Source organism: Oxyura jamaicensis, assembly GCF_011077185.1.
Source record: "Oxyura jamaicensis isolate SHBP4307 breed ruddy duck chromosome 17 unlocalized genomic scaffold, BPBGC_Ojam_1.0 oxy17_random_OJ106480, whole genome shotgun sequence".
NCBI lineage: Eukaryota > Metazoa > Chordata > Aves > Anseriformes > Anatidae > Oxyura > Oxyura jamaicensis.
Window position 1 is genome coordinate 13,474 of NW_023304477.1, and position 18,792 is coordinate 32,265.

General features: G+C 50.3%; 1 protein-coding gene across 1 annotated transcript; it reads right to left on the reverse strand.

Annotated features, from left to right (window-relative positions):
- Nucleotides 1–5,672: 5,672 nt before the first annotated feature.
- LOC118158023 (ribosome-recycling factor, mitochondrial-like) lies at nt 5,673–18,748 on the reverse strand. The gene is made up of 7 exons (XM_035312579.1): nt 18,708–18,748; nt 17,657–17,845; nt 17,046–17,201; nt 15,687–15,805; nt 12,816–12,907; nt 7,780–7,939; nt 5,673–6,027 (listed from the first exon to the last, which is right to left on the reverse strand). The coding sequence occupies exons 2-7, from the start codon at nt 17,829–17,831 to the stop codon at nt 5,950–5,952; spliced, it is 780 nt and encodes a 259-aa protein (XP_035168470.1). The 5' UTR covers nt 17,832–17,845; nt 18,708–18,748; the 3' UTR covers nt 5,673–5,949.
- Between the last annotated feature and the right edge of the window lie 44 nt (nt 18,749–18,792).

Below are 18,792 nucleotides of genomic sequence, written 5' to 3' on the forward strand. Positions count from 1 at the left end.
TGGAGGGACCGTGGCTCCCCCACAGCCCTGGGAACATCCCCAGCCTGCCCCGGCTTCGTGCACCCCTCTGAGAGGCGCGTTGGGTGGGGATGTGGCTCGGGAGGCAGGCCTGGGCCGAGGCGTCGCGGAACAGAACCGGCCTGGTTCTGCCTCACCCCGGTGGAGGCTGAGGGGAATCGTGCCCAGCACCCCCTGACAGTGCTTGAGGCAGACGTAGCGGCACGATGAGTGCCAATGGCCACAGCCCCCCTGGTGGCACCGCTCCTGTCCACCCCACATGAGGCTCAGTGGGATGTGTGGGGCACGGGGCTGGGCAGCAGAGGGACAGCCGGGGGGCACAACCCTCCTGACATCCAAGCAGGGTCTGTGGTGCCCACGCTGGGCCCGGTCCTCACCTCACTGCCCAGCCCAGCCCCTCTCCCAGCTCTTCGGGGCACGGTGACAGAGGACCGAGCTCTTCCTCCATCACGGGGAGCTGACGGGCGCTGTTTGGGGGGCTACAAATCAGAGCTGAAAAGCCCAGGCTGGACAGGCTGTCTGGGAACTCGTAACCTGAGCCCCAGGAAAGAAGGACTCAGGAAAGCGCTTTCAGCAATCATATTCATCATCTTCAGCCCAGGCTCATTAGGCTCGCCGAGCCCAGCCCCGCCGCTGCCAACGCCTCCCGCACGCAGATAGAGCCGCCGGCCCAGACAAATAAATGCTTCCAGCTTCCCGGTGGATGCAGCAGGTCAGGGAGCATCTGATGCCAATTACCTGCGGTGTAGGGTTCCCCGGCCGCTCTCGCCGGCCCTGCACAGCGAGGCTCTCCCGTGCTCCAGCCCCTGTGCCCAGCGCTCCCTGTGGCCTTGGGGGTCCCGGCCCCTTCCCAGCCCTTGTGCTTTGGGGGCTAAGGGGGGGAGTTTGGGGCTCCCATCTCTTGCAGGTGGAAGAGCAGCACTGTGCCACTGGTGGTGGGCTCCTCCGTGATAGGGATGGGGACCGGTGCAGGGGTCGCCCACCCAAGCATTCCAGGGGACACCCCACCATGGCTGGAGCGCAAGTCCCTGCCCAGGCTTAACTCCCCCAGGTCATAACCATGGTGGGAGCAGCCACGGGGCCAGAGTGCTGCTGCAAAATGGGTGCAGGAGGTCGTGGTCGCACGGCGGCTCTTTGGGGTGCTGCACGTTTCCACCGCTCCGGGCTGCCGTCGGCTGGGATGTCCTTAATCGGCCCAGAGGTCGGCGTCCCCGCGCCCGGGGCCACGTGGCGGAGGGACCCCAGGCAGGAGCCCGGCACGGACACGAGTCACTCAGCATCAACGCTGGGGGCCAGGAAATTGCAGCGGACACAAACCTAAATACACTGTGCGTCGCCCCCAGGTAATCAGGGGCTTGGCCAGATTCCGGCTGACAGCTTAAATGCTTTAATTCTTCGGACGCTGCGTTTCAAGGGGGTCCCGTGCGCCGAGAGCTTCTCCCAAACGGTTTTTGTGCTGGAGATTTGTCTGTAATTGGAGGCATGTTTCATTCCCCTGAAACTAGCCAGGTCCCTGCTGGAGGAGGGGGCTGCGGGAAGGCAGCAATTTCCCTTATGGAATTATTTACCTGATTAGAGAGTTTATTTTATCAAAATTGCTTCAGAATGGGGCCGCTCAGTGTGTCCAGCGCGGGGAGCTCCCTGGTGGGGCTGGCGGCCTGGAGACAGGTAATTTGTGTGGTTAATGGGACTAATCCACCAGGCAATTACACCAATAGATTTCACGGCTGCAAAGTGCTCTGTTCCCATTAATTAAAAATCTGTTAAGAAGATTAGCACGTAAAGGTATCAAAAGAAACCCAAGAGTTTCTTTCCCCACCGGCCCCCGAAGGCGAGTGTGGGAGTGCTGGATTGCTCGCATTAGCACAAAAATTATTCTTTTAAAGGTAAGGGCTCCACATCCAAAGTAACTGCTGACAGTTTTCCCTGACTTCCCCACCAAGAGGTCCTTTATGTTTAATTATAGTTTGTTTAAATTAGCCCTGATTGTTAGCATGGAGTGCTAGTTTAAATATATTCCGAAGGCATTGTTCGCCCTGCCGGGGTGTGGGGGGTTGCCCCCGGCTGAGCCCTGTGCCTGGGGCAGGTGCCCCCGCGCCCAGCGAGGGGAGTGGGGACGGGGGTCCCGGGTGGGCAGAGGGATGTGGGCTCCCGAACCGAGCATCCCCAGTGTGAGCCGGCCCTGATGCAGCAGCAGGAGCCCAGCAGGGGCACAGCCTCTGAGCCCGGCCTCACACCAGGCACTGGGCTGCAGTGGGCATCCCCACGGCACATGGCGTGCCCGTGCCCCCTGGAGAGCCCTGTGCCCCCCAGAGTGTCCCGTGCCCCCCGGAGGTGCCCAGGCAGTGCAGCAGTACCCACTCCATCGCCCCGTGGTGCCGGCCACATCGCTCCAGCCCTTCGCTCCCAGGGCCGCTCCTGGCCTTCCTCCACAGCCAGACAACAAGTGAAACAAAAGCGAATTCCCCGGCAGCTGAAGGTGCCATTTTTACGGCTTGGCTGAGCAAGGAAGTATTTTTTTGATCTCTTAAAATCCTGAATATTATCTGACAGTTTATCTTGTTTCTCCGCATCCGTGTCTTTGCAGCAACGCCAGCTCATTTACATGTGTATTGCGCCTGCCTCCACGGGTGCTGAGGTCAATTGAAACTCAAGAAAAGAGGAGAAATTTATGCAAAACTGTTGATTGCATTTGTATGTAATGAAATCATCCAATATTCATCTGACTATAGACTCTAATCTGAAAGGAGAAGTGAAGGACATAAGAGTCACTGGAAAGCAATAATGAGCTTCTGTAGTGATTAAAAAAGCACTTGAGCTTTCTGAAAATCCAGCCAGAAATCGTGTCTAATCAACACGGAATATAGGAGGCAGAGATTACATTGATACATTTTGCAAAGCTCACTGTTGAAAATGTATGCGAGCTGTAAACTCTGACATGCCATCCATGGTCTGTTTTATACAAATCCGGGAGGCACACAATCAGAGCCCGGGCTCGTCCCTGGCACAAAGCAATCTTGGTGTCTCTGCTCGATGACTCATAAGGAGTGCAATCACATCTATTTTGAAGAGCAATGTTGTTTTTTAACTGTGTCGAGAGCTTCCAGCTTCCTCGGAGTTTTTCCAGCCTTTTGCTTCCACCCCACTTTCCCAGCGGCCGCGGCTCTCGGCGTGCGGGTAGCCCGACGGCGCTGCTGCAGCTCCACTGAGCCGCGGCTCGGAGGGGAGCAGAGCCCGGAGCTGCTGTCCTTGGCCATCATGCTGGCACCCACAGCACTGGGGTAAGGCATGGGCATCTGCCCGGTGCCATGTGTGGGGCTCGATGCCCTCAGGGACCCCACGGAGCTCACCAGCAGCTGGGGCAGGGACAGCAGGAACCCAGTCGATGCCCAGAGCTGTGGCAGGCACTTGGAGGTGAGCCCCGGGGTCAGGTCTTGGGGGTCTGGGCACAGCCTCCCTCACATCCCACCACCCTCCTGAGAACCCCCCCCCCCCCCCCCCCATGGGGTGCTTGCTGCTGCTGCACCCAAACTCTTTGGTGGCCAAAGCAGCTTGCTGAAATCAGCACCGTTACACCCAAATGTTTCCTGGCTGCGGTCTCTGTTCCTCCTGGGTTATTTGGCACAGCTGGAGCTCCTTCTCCACCCTCCAACAGCATCAGCTGCAGCTTCTTATCAGCGCTGGGCACAATCCAGGCTCCATCTAACTGAAGGGTTGCTGCTGGCACTGGTGGAGGGAGCCTTTTTATTCCCACTTTGCGTTGCTGCATGCAGGAGATGCTGGTGTGGCTGGGGCAGCAGCAGAGCAGATGTTCAGCAGCATCACCCCAAAGCTATCCCTATGAGCCTGCTGGACAGTAAGTGTGATGCCCCCTGTCTCCTCTCCTGGACTAGCAGTGACCCTGCTGCAGGCTGCCTGTGCTGTGGCAGGTATGGGGTGGTCTCCCTGCATGTGGTCAGTGCCATGGTGGTCCTGTGTGGTTGGAAGGTGCCTGGGCTGCAGCTGGTGCTTTGTCTGCCTGTCCTGCTCTTCAAAGAACAGGTGAACGGGCTCTGGCTGGCACGTGCTGTTCCCCCAGGACTGGGGCAAGGGTGGCTGCTGGTGGCGCAGAGCACTGGGGGCTGCCTCCCCTGCCCGGTGCCCTACTGTGTGGTGATCAGCTGAAGCTGGGTGGAGAACAGGTCTTTGTCTTTATTCCCCTGCACTAAATCTACCTTGGTGCCTATGTCACTGTGCCACTGAGGCCTGCATCTCCCCCCTTGCCTCCCAAAGTCCCCAGGTACCCCACACCAGGGACAGGCGGCCTGTCCCCAGCAGCACATGGCTGCTGGCACCTGAGGGAGGCCTGGGGCAGCCATTTTGGATGGTGCTCAAGTGCCTGTGCAGCTGTTCTGGTTTTACTGCTGTTTTTTACTACTGTGGAGGGAGGTGTGACAGGAATAACAGTAAATAGTTGGGGAATTCCCCCATGCAATGGCTCCCTGCAGCTCTGCTGCTACCCTGTCACCACTGTCTTGAAGGCTGGGAGAACAGGAGGAGGCTGGAGGAGCCCCCGTGCCTTCCCTTCCAAGTGCACGTCCCAGCCACAGCGGCCCCAGGCAAGTACAGGGGAAACCCTTTGGCCCCAGGCTGCTGCTGGGTTGTAGAGGCTGCAGCAACAGCAAAAAAGCCCAGTTGATAAATGTCAGAAGAAATACAGTAATCAGCTGAAAGCAATTTACTGAGCCATGTAACCGCCCTGGGCTCGCCATTTTCCTTTATTCATTTATCATGGTAAGTGCTTTGGCCAAAATACACAAAGCAGAGAAATTGTTGACATGTGGGGCCCTAGCAGAGCAAATCCTTCATCCTCCTCCCCCTCCCCACTGTGCACAAACTAACTTTTTGGGAGTTGTTTATTTAAGGACTGCAGAGGCTTGGTGCTCTTTGAACCCAAATGCTTTGGGAGTGGGGCTGTGGTGCTGGCCACCACCTTCCCTCTGTCTTTCTGTTGCCTGAGGCTGCTTGCTGCTGTTGGAAAGTACCTGCTGGTGACTAAGGGTATGTGCTCAGGACCATGTTACAATTCTCCCTCCTCTACCCACTGGAACGTGGTACAAGCAGTGCATGCAGGCAGATGATGGCTTTGCAGACTCCTGTGCTGTCTTTTGGTTGTCTCAGTCCTGGCACAAACAGCCATGTTCACGGTAATAATTTCAATTCTCTATCTATGAAGCCTAGGAAACTGCAAAGCCAGTTCCTGCTGGCTGGTCTGCAGCAGGTGGTGCTGAGCTGCCACGCACTCTCCTGGAGCAGCTGGTGGCCAGGCTGCAGGTAGCTGTGCTAGCCCAGCTGCCCCTCTGGAGAGGGGTGAACTGAAGGGGACAGACACACTGGGAACTGACTGTCCCAGAGCTGTTTGCCGTGTCTCACTCTTGCATTATTTTAAGCAAGAATAGATGATGAGGGTCACAACAGGAGAGCGTCAAGTTCCTCCTGCATGTGGTGCTTGCTTCCACCAGCCTAGATGGGGTGTGCAGGAAATGGGCCAGCAAGGTGATGTGTCTGGTGTGAGCTTCACCTACTCCTGATGAATTGATGCCTGAAGAAGAGGGCAATCTTACCTCCTGGGTCTCAGCTTCTGCTGTGGAAATCCTTCCAACAACCTCCAGTCCTCCTCAGTGTTATTTTATTTTCAATCTTACTTCACCCAATTCAGTTCATGCCTGAATGAAGAACAGCAAGGAGAGCTTCCCCCTTCCCTCCAGCACAATCCAGGTTCAGGAATCCCAGTGGCCAGGGAATCCCAAAGCCCAGATCTGCTCTGGAGGTCTGGGAGACCCATCAGTGTCTGTCACCTGAGGCTGCCTGACTCCAGGCAGAGATGGCCAGTGGGGTAGTGGCAGTCCGTTCTTGCTTGTGGGGGGGAGAGCATGTCCATACGGATGACATTTATCCAAGCAGCTCCTTGGTCTTTGCTGCCAGCAGCTTGTCCATCTCTGCTGCAGCATTGTCTGCCATTTGCTGGATCTGTGGCAACACAGAACAAGTCCGAGTCACGTACTAGGTAATGTCACAGTTTAAAGGAAAGGAACGACCAGACTATTTCCTGAAAGAAAGCCTAAAGCCCTCGTAAAATCCAAAATAGTGCTTGGGCAATAACTGGCTCTTCCTAGAGCTCACAGCTGTCCTGGGTGAGTCTTTGCCAGTGTTACATCTGCACAGCGATAACCAGGATCAGTCAAAGGCTCTGGAAAGAGAAGATCAACATGGACTGTGCAGCTCCTACTTAGTGCTGGTAGAGACCTGGATGCTGGCGTACAGTGTGGTGAGGGATCTGGGGGACTTCCCTACCAGTGCTCTGCTGTTTCAGTTGGACCCCCTCAGCACTCAAAGATGTCTGCACATGCAAATGCCCTGTATCTAACTTATGCTTGCTGCAATCCTTGCTCTCATTTCCAAGCCTCCTGGCAAAAATCTTGGCTGCGCTTCACAAGTTACTTGGTCAAGTCCTTATTTACTTCAGGGAAAGGCAGAGTCAGAGACCAGCTGGTGTCAGCACCAGAGCAGAGAGGGCTTATCTCTACAACCTTCTATTATTAGAACAGACCAGGTCACAGCAGGAGCACAGCCTTAGCACACTAAGAATTCACGCATCAAGTAACAAGTCTGTTTATTTCTTGTAAAAAAGAAAATTCTTGTAAACTGTAAATTTCTTTTCCTTTTGTAAGAAATTCCTTGTAAAAGGAAGTAAAAAGCTATTGCTAAAGCCCTGTATGTTGATCATGATAACGTCGGATGGACAAGGCAAACAGTTCCAAAATGGGCATGCATGTATTTGAGTGAGTGAAGGGTGCATGTGCAGGGAAAGGTTGGAGCCTCTGGGGGTTTTGTGTACTACTTTTATAGGACTAATTAAGATGCACTCAATTCCATGGCATATCAGTACATGACCTTTCCTCATGCTGAAAAATTTGGGTACAAGTGAAAATTAGACTTGAGATGCTACCTCTGTAAATGCAGAGAACCATCTGTGTGCTGTGGGACAACTGCTTCCCAACAGGATTCAGTTACAATAGCATGGCCATTTTTCCTGCTTGCACAAACGCTCTGTGTATCAGTGTTTATTTTTGTGAGCGCACAGAGAACAGTTCTGAAGCATTTGCAACGTATCTAACTTTAGCTGTTAATAAACAAACAGCTAAAAAGTAATGGCCTGCCTTCAGAGGCATCAATTCAGCATAACACTTATGCTTGTGCCTGAGTTTTTGCCCAAGTAATTGACTTTAGTGACATCTGCTCTTAGGGAATTAGGCGTGTGCTTAAGTATTTTCCTGAATCAGAGCCAAAAAACTCCTAACAGAGAATCTTGCTAGCCTTTTCATTAACAACAAACTGGAGCAATCCTCATTAATGCCAGCTGTTTTCTGATGTCCAGGCACTGCGTAAGTGGTGGTGAAACTTTGGGTAGCTTTGCTCCCCAAGATCAGCTGGTTTGTGTAACAATCCCTTGGACTACAAAAGCTTTCGGGGAAAATGTTTTTTCCTGTTTCAGCTTATGGTTCATACCATAAATTTGGCTTTGAGATTGAAGCCTGAAATCTCACAGAGAAAAAGCAAATACAACAGCTGTTGCCTACTCCAAAAATTCAACCCAGGGTCACTTCTTTTCCAGCCAGGTTCTCAGTGCTGGAGGTTTGTCAGCAAGCTCTGGCATAAATGCTCACTGTGTGTTCACACTACTGAGCTGTGAAACATGATACGCTAGAAGGAAAAAATTACCTGCTTTTCTAGCAGCCAGATGGTATCTTCAGACACTTTGCTCTTGAACTTCTTTACCTGGTTCATGCTTCTGCTTCGCACCTTTCTCAAGGCGTCTTTGGATTTGTTGGTGGACTGTTTGGCAAGCTTGGCCAGGCTCTCCCTGTGCTCTCTGGTGACCCTATCAACAAAGAAGGAAAGAGAAAAGTGTCACGTGTAGCACAGCCAGATTTATTTCCTGCGACTTGCAGACTGGACTCTGGGTAAATCCAGTGGCCATCTCTGCTGTGGTGTCTCTCAGACAGTTCCCCTGTCTCTGGGGCTGATGGGCTGCGAGAGGTCTGCCACACGGCGCTGCACAGGTTTACGATGGTGCTGGCTCTGTGCGAGGCCTCAAGTTGCAACGGCACTGCCCAGGGTGTGCTTTTATCCTGCTCTGGTCACCCTGAGCCAGCTCAGCTACCTCTGTACATCTGCCATGGCAACACATCTCGGCACAGAGAGTCTTGAGCCTAGAACAGAAAGTTCCCAGCGCAGCTCTAAGCTGAGGGACTTGGACTGAATCTCACTTATTTAATGGTTGTCGCTGCAGTGCCTGAAAGTCATGCTGAAATGTTTAATTTCTTTTTTCTCCTGCCAAAGCATCTGCGGGGAAGAGGGAAAATCCAGCTCCAGACCTGAGACACAGAGCTGAGAAGTGTAATTTCCCTGCAAAGCTGTGAGGAAACCTCCGTCCATTCCTGAAACTCAGAGCAGTCTCCCTGCAACTGGAAGAGGCTGAATCATGTATCTGGAGCCTATAGAGCTTGTGTGTCACTTGACCTCGTTCCAGCTCCTCATGACCAGGCATCTCCACCGAGACCACATGTAACACCCTGTCTGACAAGGAGGTGACACCAGAAATGGCTCTGACATGAGCAGCTCGTACAGCCACAGGTGACGTGGCACAGATCTCCAGCTCTCCCCTGACAGCGCCAGTCACTCTGTGCTGCCACAAGAAAACTTTCAACTTTCCATCCCAAACTGAAAACCGAAGGTGATGAGGGAGCCTGAACACAATGTGGGACCAGCTGACGTGTCATCTTAGCTCCAGTAATGTTCCAGCACCTACAGCTGATCACTGTTACCATCAGCCGTTAGTGCTTAACAATAATATTGTAACTATTTTCATGGCTAGTGCAGTTTCCACATCACCTTGAGAATAAATACAGCGCTCTCACTGAGACTTGCTAGGCAGAGAGCTCCCGTCTGCTCGCGGAAGATATTGCAAAATAAACATTTCACGTGAATATTTAGAAATTGGCTGCAACAGCCTGGGTCACCAAAACACTGAGGCCAAGACTCTTCCTGCAGAGAAGTCAGGAAATGTGGGGCGAGGGCTCCCAGAGCAGCACCAGCTCTGCCCCCTCGCGGGTATTGCTTACGGGGAGGCTGTCAGCGTGCATCGGCCTGCGCCTCTCGGAGCTTGCTGCAGCCCTGCGCTTCGCGCTGGCTTTGGCACCGTCCTGCAGCAGATGTTTGCAGGGGCTCCGACCGCTGCTCAGCACCGCCGGCTGTTTTTACTTTGAGGTACAGGAGGGAATAAGCTTTCCTGAACTGATCAGCCACTACAGGGACTTGGTATCCCTGGAAAGGCTGACAGATGTGGAGCTGAAACCCAGCTGTGGCACTGCGGTGCCCCCTCGAACCCAGGGGACACCCTGGGGACAGCAGTGTGGCCCTGTCCTTGCTGCCGAGGGGGGCGACCAGAGTGCAGATGGCGAGGGGCTTCTGGGCAGCCCAGGCTGGGGCCGGGACTCTAAGGCCTAATTAGAAGCGAGCGGGGTTACTTGCGGTTTCCTGTGCATCCCAACGCCGATGCCTTTAGGGCTTCTCTTGCTCAAAATCCCCAGCCAGAGGTCCTGCGGCACATGCAAAGCCAGCTCATAAACAGAGGTCTGGGTGAGGTCAGGTTCTCAGGCAGCTTTCTGAGGGGGCAGGGAGGGAAAAAAAAAAATCCATGGCTGCAAAACCGGGAGGAGGGAGCTGGAAACCTCTGCTCTCCTGCTGGGCGGTGGGGTGAGCTGGTCCGTGAGGACTGCCTCAGCCGGGGGAGGCCAAGTTTGCCCTTTGCTTTTCACCTCCCCGCTCGCTTCGGCTTGTGCGAATTGTGCTGAGGGTATCACTCGCCTGCTTGGGGCTGCCGAGCCTTTAAGGAAATGTTTTTGTTTATGCAGGGCTGCCAGATTTCCTATGCTTCTTGGCACAGGGTCACAGCTTTCGTGCCTCCTTGTCTGTCTTTATTAACACCAATTTCTTTTTATCACTGCGCAGTGCCGTGGAGTTTCTCAGCGGGTTTTACGTTCCAACCAGACCGTATGTAAATTCTCAGCAATGCTACCACCGATGCCAGAAACGGACACTTTTTCAGTCAGATGCTGTTTCTGGTTAAGGAATCCATCAACATGAGCCAGGCCCATGGTTTTTAAGGACAGTTGTTTATTCCTGTACCCAGATCTGGGACTCTTAAGCTGTCTAGTAACTGTTGCAGCTGCTTCCTCTTTAATCCCCAAAAAGCATGAAGCAAACCTGGGCAAGGGGTGCCAGAAGCGGGGTGCAAACACAAGGTTCCCATCCAGGGGCAGCTGCTGGATCAGTGCCACCACCACAGGTAAAGTGGAAGGACTCAGACCCTGCGGGTTTCCAGGGACGATCCTGCCCTGCCAGGATCACGACATAGCCTGGTGACCGCACACCAGTGCGTTCAGAAACGCGCCCTACGCCACGGGTAACGTCTCCTCTGTTTCTGCCTCAGTCAGCAACCAGTGGTTTAAGCACTGCAGCACTTGGATGCTCCTTTCCCAGCATATGGCATGAGCACACCCACAGTGAAAACAATGCAGGCCACATCTCATCTCCAACATAAGGCATTTATGCGGGTAAGAATAATTTCTGTATCTCAAATGCTAGGAATTTCCTGTGAATGAGAGGGATCAGTTCAAGGAAAGTAGGCTTAACTAGATACTCTGCATGCATAATTGCAGATAAACACAGGGTGCAAAATATATTATTCAACAAAAAGCATGAAAGAGACTTATTATGATGAGCGATCTGGAGCAACGCAGCTCAAACAGCTTTGTTTTCTTCAAATGAAATTTCTCAAGTCCTTTCTCCCCATAGTAGGTATCTTTGCATATTTCTTAAAGGGCAAAGGAAAATAAAAGCTCACAATGAGTCATTAAACTTTCAAATGAGTCATCCGGCTTTCAGTAAAGCATGTGTAAAAATATTACTAATTTACAAACAATATCCAGTGTAACACAATGGGTCCAAAAAAGATGAATCTAAAAATGAGGCAATACCATAAAAGACACAAGGTCAGGTCAAATTCGGCCACGAGATCGACCAATACAAATGTTCCCATGGCTGTGTTTTTTTTTTATATTTTTTTAAACCCTCAGAGAATAATTTTTATACAAATAAATATTGCCTATGCAGTGCTAGCAACACAAACAGGCTAATACCTTAGGGAGTAGAGGAGATCCTAGCAGGAAGCAGAAATAAACACCAACAAAACAGTGTATTTTTAAAACTAGTGTACGTTTAAACTGTAATGCAGAAACTTATCTAATGGAATAAATACTGAAAAGTAAATTTCATTTTTAAATGCTCAGTTGAAACAATCTCAAGCCCTGATGTGTAGCTGCACATACGAGGCAAAATATAATGCATGGGTCTCCACCTGTAAGTCTGATTAAGAAGTGTCTTTAGTAACAGGTGAAGATCGTTCATGTTTGATTTACTTTTAACGTGCTTCCCCTCATGAAAGAATCCTTTTTGCAGAAACACTGTCTCTTCATTGTTTGCCTGTTTTGCGCACCTGCCATAATTCTGGTGATTTCACTGCCTCCATCTGTTGCATATTCTTTGCAAATATTTTTAGAGAGTTGAGAAAATTAAATATTTTGGAAAAAATAGAAAAAAGGCAATTCAGAGTAGAAAAAATCAATTTAGAGATATTAAAGAGTAGTCTCTGGCAGAACTTGCTTATTTTTCTTCCATTTGCATTAGAAGGTTTTAAAGACTGAAACCGTCTGCTTGTCTTTTTGATAGGTGGATGAAACTCTGACAGATTTAGTTGTGCCAATAGAATGGGTCAGCAAATGGAACTAGAGGAACCCACGAGGGCAGACCAGCAAGGCAAGTTTTCCAAACTGAAAATCAGTTTAACTTAGGACTCCCTGGGCTGCTGACTGTCCAGGAAGAAAGGGACCAAGAGCAGCAACCCTTGTGCACCAGAGGAACAAGGGAGAATGTTAGACCTTTCCTGGGGAAAGAAGACCTGGTTTTGATCCATGACACCACAAAAGAAAGTGACAGAACGTACATATTTGTTTGAAAAACAGTATTTTTTTTAAAGATCAAGATTTGTAGTTTTGGAGTTTCCTCCCCTGCAATCCATATTCAAGGATGACCCAAGTGCCCATTAACAATCAAACCACTGCGCAGCAACCCGGGAGCCTCAGCAATTATGAAGATAATGGTGCCCTCCTCCTCTCCTGAGGAATGGGGGAAGGGCAGAGAGCACAGGGGAAAAAGAAAATCAGCAAATAGAATGATAATGTCATTCCCTTTCACCGACAGCAACAGAAAGCTGCAATTAGACTTCTCTTGAATTTTATCTAGCATTTTGATCAGAGAATTTCTAAAGTAGATCTAAGGCACGAGAAAGACTCGGTCCATCTTTACTTAGCTCCTAAAACGTTTTACCTGCTCCTAAAACGCAGCGCATGTGTGCAGGGTTTGCGTGTGCAGCCATCCCTTTGTGGGAGCTGTTCACGGCACCCCAGGGCCACATAACCCCGGGGTGGCAGATCACACAGCGGGGCTTCGTGCCTCTGTGTCTGACCAGGGCATTTTGAGGGCTCTGTCACTGCAGGGTCTGAGCACCCACAGGTGCAAGGGCCACTCTGGTTCCAGGAATACGGCATGGGTGAGCTTAACCTCTGAAGGGCCCTTCCTGTAACTCTCTGTGTTACTTTACGTTTGGGTGAACTTGAGCAGCCGTGGGCACTTACTTCGGAATCGGCACCCGAATTAGCGTCCCATCCACTTCCGGGTTCAGGTTCATTCTGCTCTCCCTTATAGCCTTCATAGCTGCAGCTGTGCTCTGTAAAACAGATCAAAAGGTAAAGAGAATTAGGAAATAATCATTCCCATATGCCAGAACTCTGTCAATAGTTGGCAATCCATCTCCACGGAACATGGAAACATTTACTTCTGTTACCAGTAAGATCAGGAAGTTACATTGGTGCGGAGAGCTTTGATCAAACTGAATGGGAAACTGTGGCTGCGCTCGGTATCGGGGTAGGAAGGGCACAAAGGGGGGAGAGGGGAAGGGAAGCAACAACAAAAGAAAACTGTTTTGCTTCTTTGAAACTATTTGAATGGTTTGAGGCAATGCAGAGTGAAACCGCAATAAATTCCCTAGGCATAGCCTGACTGTGGCAAAGGAGATGAAAGATTCTGAGCATTTAAAAATTCCAGTTGAATGTTTTTCACTAGAAATCACACAGTGCCAATTTAGAAAAGTTAACTAACTTAACCACTTCAGCACTACAACCTAACCACATTACATCGGTAGCAGTTGGCTGAGAACGGAGCCTGTGCCCAGCTCTATGTTTATTTTACAGCTTATTACTTAGGATTAAGTTTTCAAAACTCCATCACTGCTGACTGACACTGCTCTGCTTAAAAGGTGAGGTGTGCAGGTTTGCTTGGGAACTACAAAGTGATTAAAATGCTTCCTTCCCCATTTTAGAGTGCTGGTGAACTTTCACACAGCATCAAACATTATGGTTAAATCACAGTTTTGCTGGGAACTCCCACAGTGCTCTGCCAGTTTGTTTCGTTCTTTGACATTGACAATAACAAGACTGAACTAGTCTATTCCTTTGGCACTAGTGTGGCATTTCCTACAAGGAGCATTGCTATTTCTGATACTCTTTCCCATTGTTAACTTTAGCTCCAGGCTGCTGCAGTAGACTGTGTTTATGAAGTTCAATTTCTATCAACCGAGGCACAAACTAAAGCTCTGCATATTCATTTAGCTCTGCAATGCGTGATGTCACTGAATGAAATTAATGCTGTGCCAGTGTTCTGTAAAACACAATGGTCACACTCTAAAACACAAACAGTGCAGAGAAAACATAACAAAGATGATTTCAGCATGTTAGGACTGTAACATGTTATTCTATGCACAGTGCATGTTCTGTAGGAAGAGACTGCTTGCTAGAAGTTGTATTGTTTAACATACATTCTAGAGGAGATAAAATCATAAAAATATTGTCCCCATCCTATTGCAGCACATAAAATAGCCATAGTTAAAAGACATGATCTTGTTTTTTTTTTTGTAACTCTTGGGCAAACAGGATTTGGCTCTGTAAGTCCTCTCCTATAATTATTTTCTTTTCCAGAATCTTCAGGGATTTTTATTTGCTTTTCAATGCTATGAAGTATTGGCTATATTCTATAAATAATGACATCTCATGAAAGTGAGTGTAATGTTATTAAGCAGTTCAGCCCATCCATGGAACAGCAGTGGTGGTATAAAATATTACATTGAGAGAAATAGTTACAGCTCCAGTTCAAATGAAAAATGGTCCTTTGGCTTAGAAAGCAAATGTAGGCAATGCTATACATGATGATATTGGTATCTTGATCTCCTGCCTGGACAGAAGCTGCATTATGGCACGGGTTCCAGCACTCTCAGCTCTGGCACTCTGAGGGACCTCAGTGCACTCGCTGATGCACTCGCCTTCAGTCTTCAAAGTCATTATACCTGCTGGATACACTTTAAGAAACACTTAGGCATCAAGTGCCTTATGCTGACCTCCTCTGAGACTTTGCTGACTTAATTAACTGGGGAAAGCCTTTGCAAAATAAATAGAGATAAGCTTTGGCAAGCCTCCAGACCCGGAGTGGGATGAATAGCTAACCTTGCGGTCGCTGCCGCTCACATCTGCAGGTCGATCTGTAGGAGCCCGCTGTGTGGGACCACTAATGCTGATCCTGAGGTGTGATTTGTACTTGCTGCCTAATTTGGGGACAAGTTTAAGCCTCCTGCAGAAGACTAAGGGAAACTAACCCTAATTTAGGGGTTCTGATCTGAAGGCGCTGTTGATGGAGGAGCTCACTAAGTATCTCAGGGCTTGCGTTAGGCCTTGTTCCTGGTAGCCCAGGCCCAGCTCAGAGGCAACACCAGCAGCTGCTTCCATGAGCTTCCAGGGGTGCCCTGAGCCTCTGTGCTCAGTAAGCAAGATTTATAGGAGTTTGATGGTGGCCCCAGCACAAGCACAGGCTATTCCAACTGCACTTATGGATTGGCGCATAGCCGTGTCTCCTCAAGGTGCTGCACTGACATAAAACATCAGGGCAGATCCAGCACCACTCCCACATGTGCACACCTTTGTTTGACATCAGGTCAAACAAAGGAGGACATGTGCACTCAACTACTGGGTGCAGAAAAAGCAGGGGAAGCACAGAGACCTGGCAGAGCGTGGTGTGTGCAGGTGTCTTGCCAGCACTGCAGCACCCTAACTTACAGATACAGCAGACAGCAACCTAACCCCCAAAGCAAACTGACCAGTCAGTGGTGTGCTCTGGGTATGAGCCTGAGGGCCCTCACGGCCTGATGTGCAGCACACCACTCCTTTCTGACCCCAGTGCCGCCAAACGTAGGAGATGCTCTGCTCCAAATGGTACTGGAGAGTCACTCGCCCTGCACAGAGTGCAGTCAGCAGCAAAATACGGCTTCTGTTTTGTGTCAGAGCTCTCCAACCCCGCCTGATTTGATTGATTTTGTCCAATTGTTTCTTTGCTCGGTATCAACCCGTTTGTTCCCTCAGTGATTACCTCCCTTTGCCATGCCTTCAGTAACGTGTCCTTACCTCTGGAAAATTGGTCATGTTGACTATGATGAGCTGAGGTGACTTCAGTGAGATTTGCCCAAGCTGGTTCAGCGGAAACTTCCCATCTTTCGTCACAACAATTATGTGATCAAGGGCCCCTCAAAAGAACCAAGCACACAGGAATTTCAGTACGATACAGCACTTCAGGATGATGCCGTAATAAAAACATGAACAGAATGTCCCAGTTTCCTTCTATTTTGCAAAATATAGATGTTAATAAAGAAATTATATATTTTTCAGACTTCAGGTGCTGTTTATATTTACACATTCTCTGCGGTATTTGCAAGTTAATTATTTTAACACTGCTGTAGAGCACAAAAACATCAAAACAAAACTCACTTGCTTTTGTTACTAGAATAGGAAAACTAAACAAAGATTGTGAAGAATAAAAAGGAAATATTTTTTAATTCTTAACATTTAAACATTAAAATGTTATTACAAAGATCTAGAAAATGATTGTCTTTAACTTAGCAACGTTCCTGTAAACCCCTCATTTTTTCCAAGTCCCAAGAGGAGGTGCTATACACTGCCTAATTTAAAGTATTCAGTTTCTCCCTAAGCTACTCTTAATCTGCTCTCTTGTTTCTGCTGCAAAATGTTAACAGGCCAAAAGGCACATGGGACAAGAGGCACTTTATCAGTGCAATTAAAAAAATACCTATGGTTAAAATAAATAGTTAAGAGACTGAGCTACACTTTCCAACTCCATTAAAAACTGAAGTGCCCCTGCCAGAGCAGGGGTGGTGAATTATTCAAATTTGGTCATTGTTTAATGTTAAATTTTATCCCTGAAACTTGATACTACTTACAAACACATATGTTCAGAGTGTTATAGTAACTGTAGCTTAGTCAAATATATTCACGTTTCTTCCTGAAACACAAAATTCATAAGTGAATAAGGCTTGTAAAGGTCAGTAACCACAAAGATTCATAGGAAAAAAAAAAAAAAAAGAAAAAAAAAGTTTGTATATGCCAGACACCAGCCTGATGGCAATTTCCAAAAGGCTAATTTAATGGCAATTGGATTTTTCCTGCCCTACTGCACCATTAGCTGACAACCTGCTTCTTCATCACATCTGCAAACAGTTCAGTTAGACACTTTTGACATCTCCCACTTAGAAAGGCTATTTCCAGGAAGCTATTAACAAAAATAGATTCTTCCTGGTCAAGCTCAGGGTGAAGAGAGCCTTTAGTTGGGGATGTCAAGGTTGTAGTAATCGGGTGCCCAGTGAATAACTCAATAAAAAGAAAATCAATTTTGAAAAAAAGACTTCTCTGTTACTAGGACGGGTATCCTTCCTTACAAGCAGTAGAGCATCGTACAAGAAATTTACCAACCTGGCGAGGTTCTAACGCTGACATTTCTGTTGAAATCTTCTTTCAGAGCTTCTACCACTGCCTGCATCTCTTCATTGGTTTCCTCCAAATTGATAATATCTTCAACTACAGCAGCATTGATATTCACTCTGGCTTGAGTCTGTCCTTTACCTTTAGCTGCAGATTACACAAAAAATAATTTGTGTTTCTGAGAACACTTAGTTGTTGTATTAGAAAGTAGAAAGAAGATGTTACGACCACTGTTAGATTCAGAGCTGAGTCTAAGATAAGCTGATATTCTTAAATGGGTAAATAGCCCAGCACTTGAGCACAGAGATGAGGTATTTTTGAATGCCACACTGTGTGTACGAACTCTAACTCCACAGCCTGCACGGTGCCAATGGCTACTTGCTGCTCCCATGACAGCTCCATGCAGCACTTCTCCCTGAGGAAGGACTAAAGACTCCTGTACCCTGCAGTGCACTCGGGAAAACTAGCTCCTCCAGGGCTGCGTTCTGCCTAAGATGGATCGATACTTGTACATGAGACAAAAGGAGTAAGAATTTCTGCTTTCAGCAGTGTCTGGCAACACCTCCGGGGGTTGCAGACCCGGGCAGAGCGGCTGCCTGTACCTTTTTTGGTGGCCAGCTGCCGGGTCAGCAGCACCTGGCGGACACACCGCCTGCAGCCCTCCAGCAGTGGGGCTGGGCAGCCCACAGGAGCCTGCGGCAGCCTCCGCATCATGGCCAACGGGGAACAATACAGCAGGGAATGCAGGTGCCGAAAGCATCTCAGTGCCATGGCCATCGTTTCCAGCTCGCCTTCAGCTCACCTGGAAAGAGAAAAGGTGGGTGAGGTGCTCAGCTCGCTGAGCAGAGACGGCTTCAAGCCTTGGCTGTGCGTGTCAGTGGGTGGTGACAGCTTGGTGGTGACAGCTGAGTGGTGACAGTTCAGTGGTGGCAGCTGAGCACCGCAGGCCACCCTCGGTGCCCCTGCAGCTGTACGGCTCAGGCCCAGGGACACGGTGCTGTCCCGGCCACCTAAAGCCCGGGGTGCCACAGCAGGAGGACACCTCCCTCACCAGAGGACGCGGTGCTTATGGAAACTTTGGCTTCCACCCTACCAGCTCTGAGGCTGAAAGGCATTATTATTTTAAAGCATTTGGTTCAAGCTGTTTACTGCTGGGAGCTCTGAGGTGTTCACTGCAGCACAAGGGCAGGCTGGGGCTCGGGGGTCCGAGCTGCAAAAGCACAGAAGGGGAAGCAGGCGGAAGCCCGGCAGGGCAGGGCAGGGCAGGGCTGAGCAGGGTGTGCAGTGCTGAGCCGTGCCGGGCCGAGCCGTGCCGGGCCGAGCCGTGCCGGGCCGGGCCGCCCAGCACGCGCCACCCGCCGGGAGCGAGCCGCGCCCACTGCCACAAGCCCCGCCCCCGACCACGCCCCCCTTAACCACGCACACCACCGTAGCCCCTCCCCTCCGCGACCTCGCCCCTGCTGCCCACGCCCCACGTGGCCCCGCCCCCTCGAGTAGCCCCGCCCCTCCCACTGCCCCCGCCCCTCCCGGCCCGTTCCCCTCGCCCCTCCCCTCCTCGCCCCCCCCCCCCGCCCCGTTAGGGCCGTGCCGGGAGCCCCGGGGAGGGGGTTGGGGGGGGGGGAGGGCTCCGTCCGCCGCCACCTCCCCGCTCACCGTCGCCGGGCCCCGCGCGCTGCGCTGACGTCACGGTCCCGCGCCGCAACGTCACCGCCGGGCGCCGAGGGCGGGGCGAGGCCTG

Coding starts and splice junctions, on each gene's coding strand:
- LOC118158023 (XM_035312579.1), bottom strand. CDS start 17,831: ATGGCCATGGCACTGAGATGCTTTCGGCACCTGCATTCCCTGCTGTAT. Junction 17,202..17,656: donor GCAGCTGGCCACCAAAAAAG/GTACAGGCAGCC, acceptor TGTAATCTGCAG/CTAAAGGTAAAGGACAGACT. Junction 7,940..12,815: donor ATTCGGGTGCCGATTCCGAA/GTAAGTGCCCAC, acceptor CTTTGTTGATAG/GGTCACCAGAGAGCACAGGG.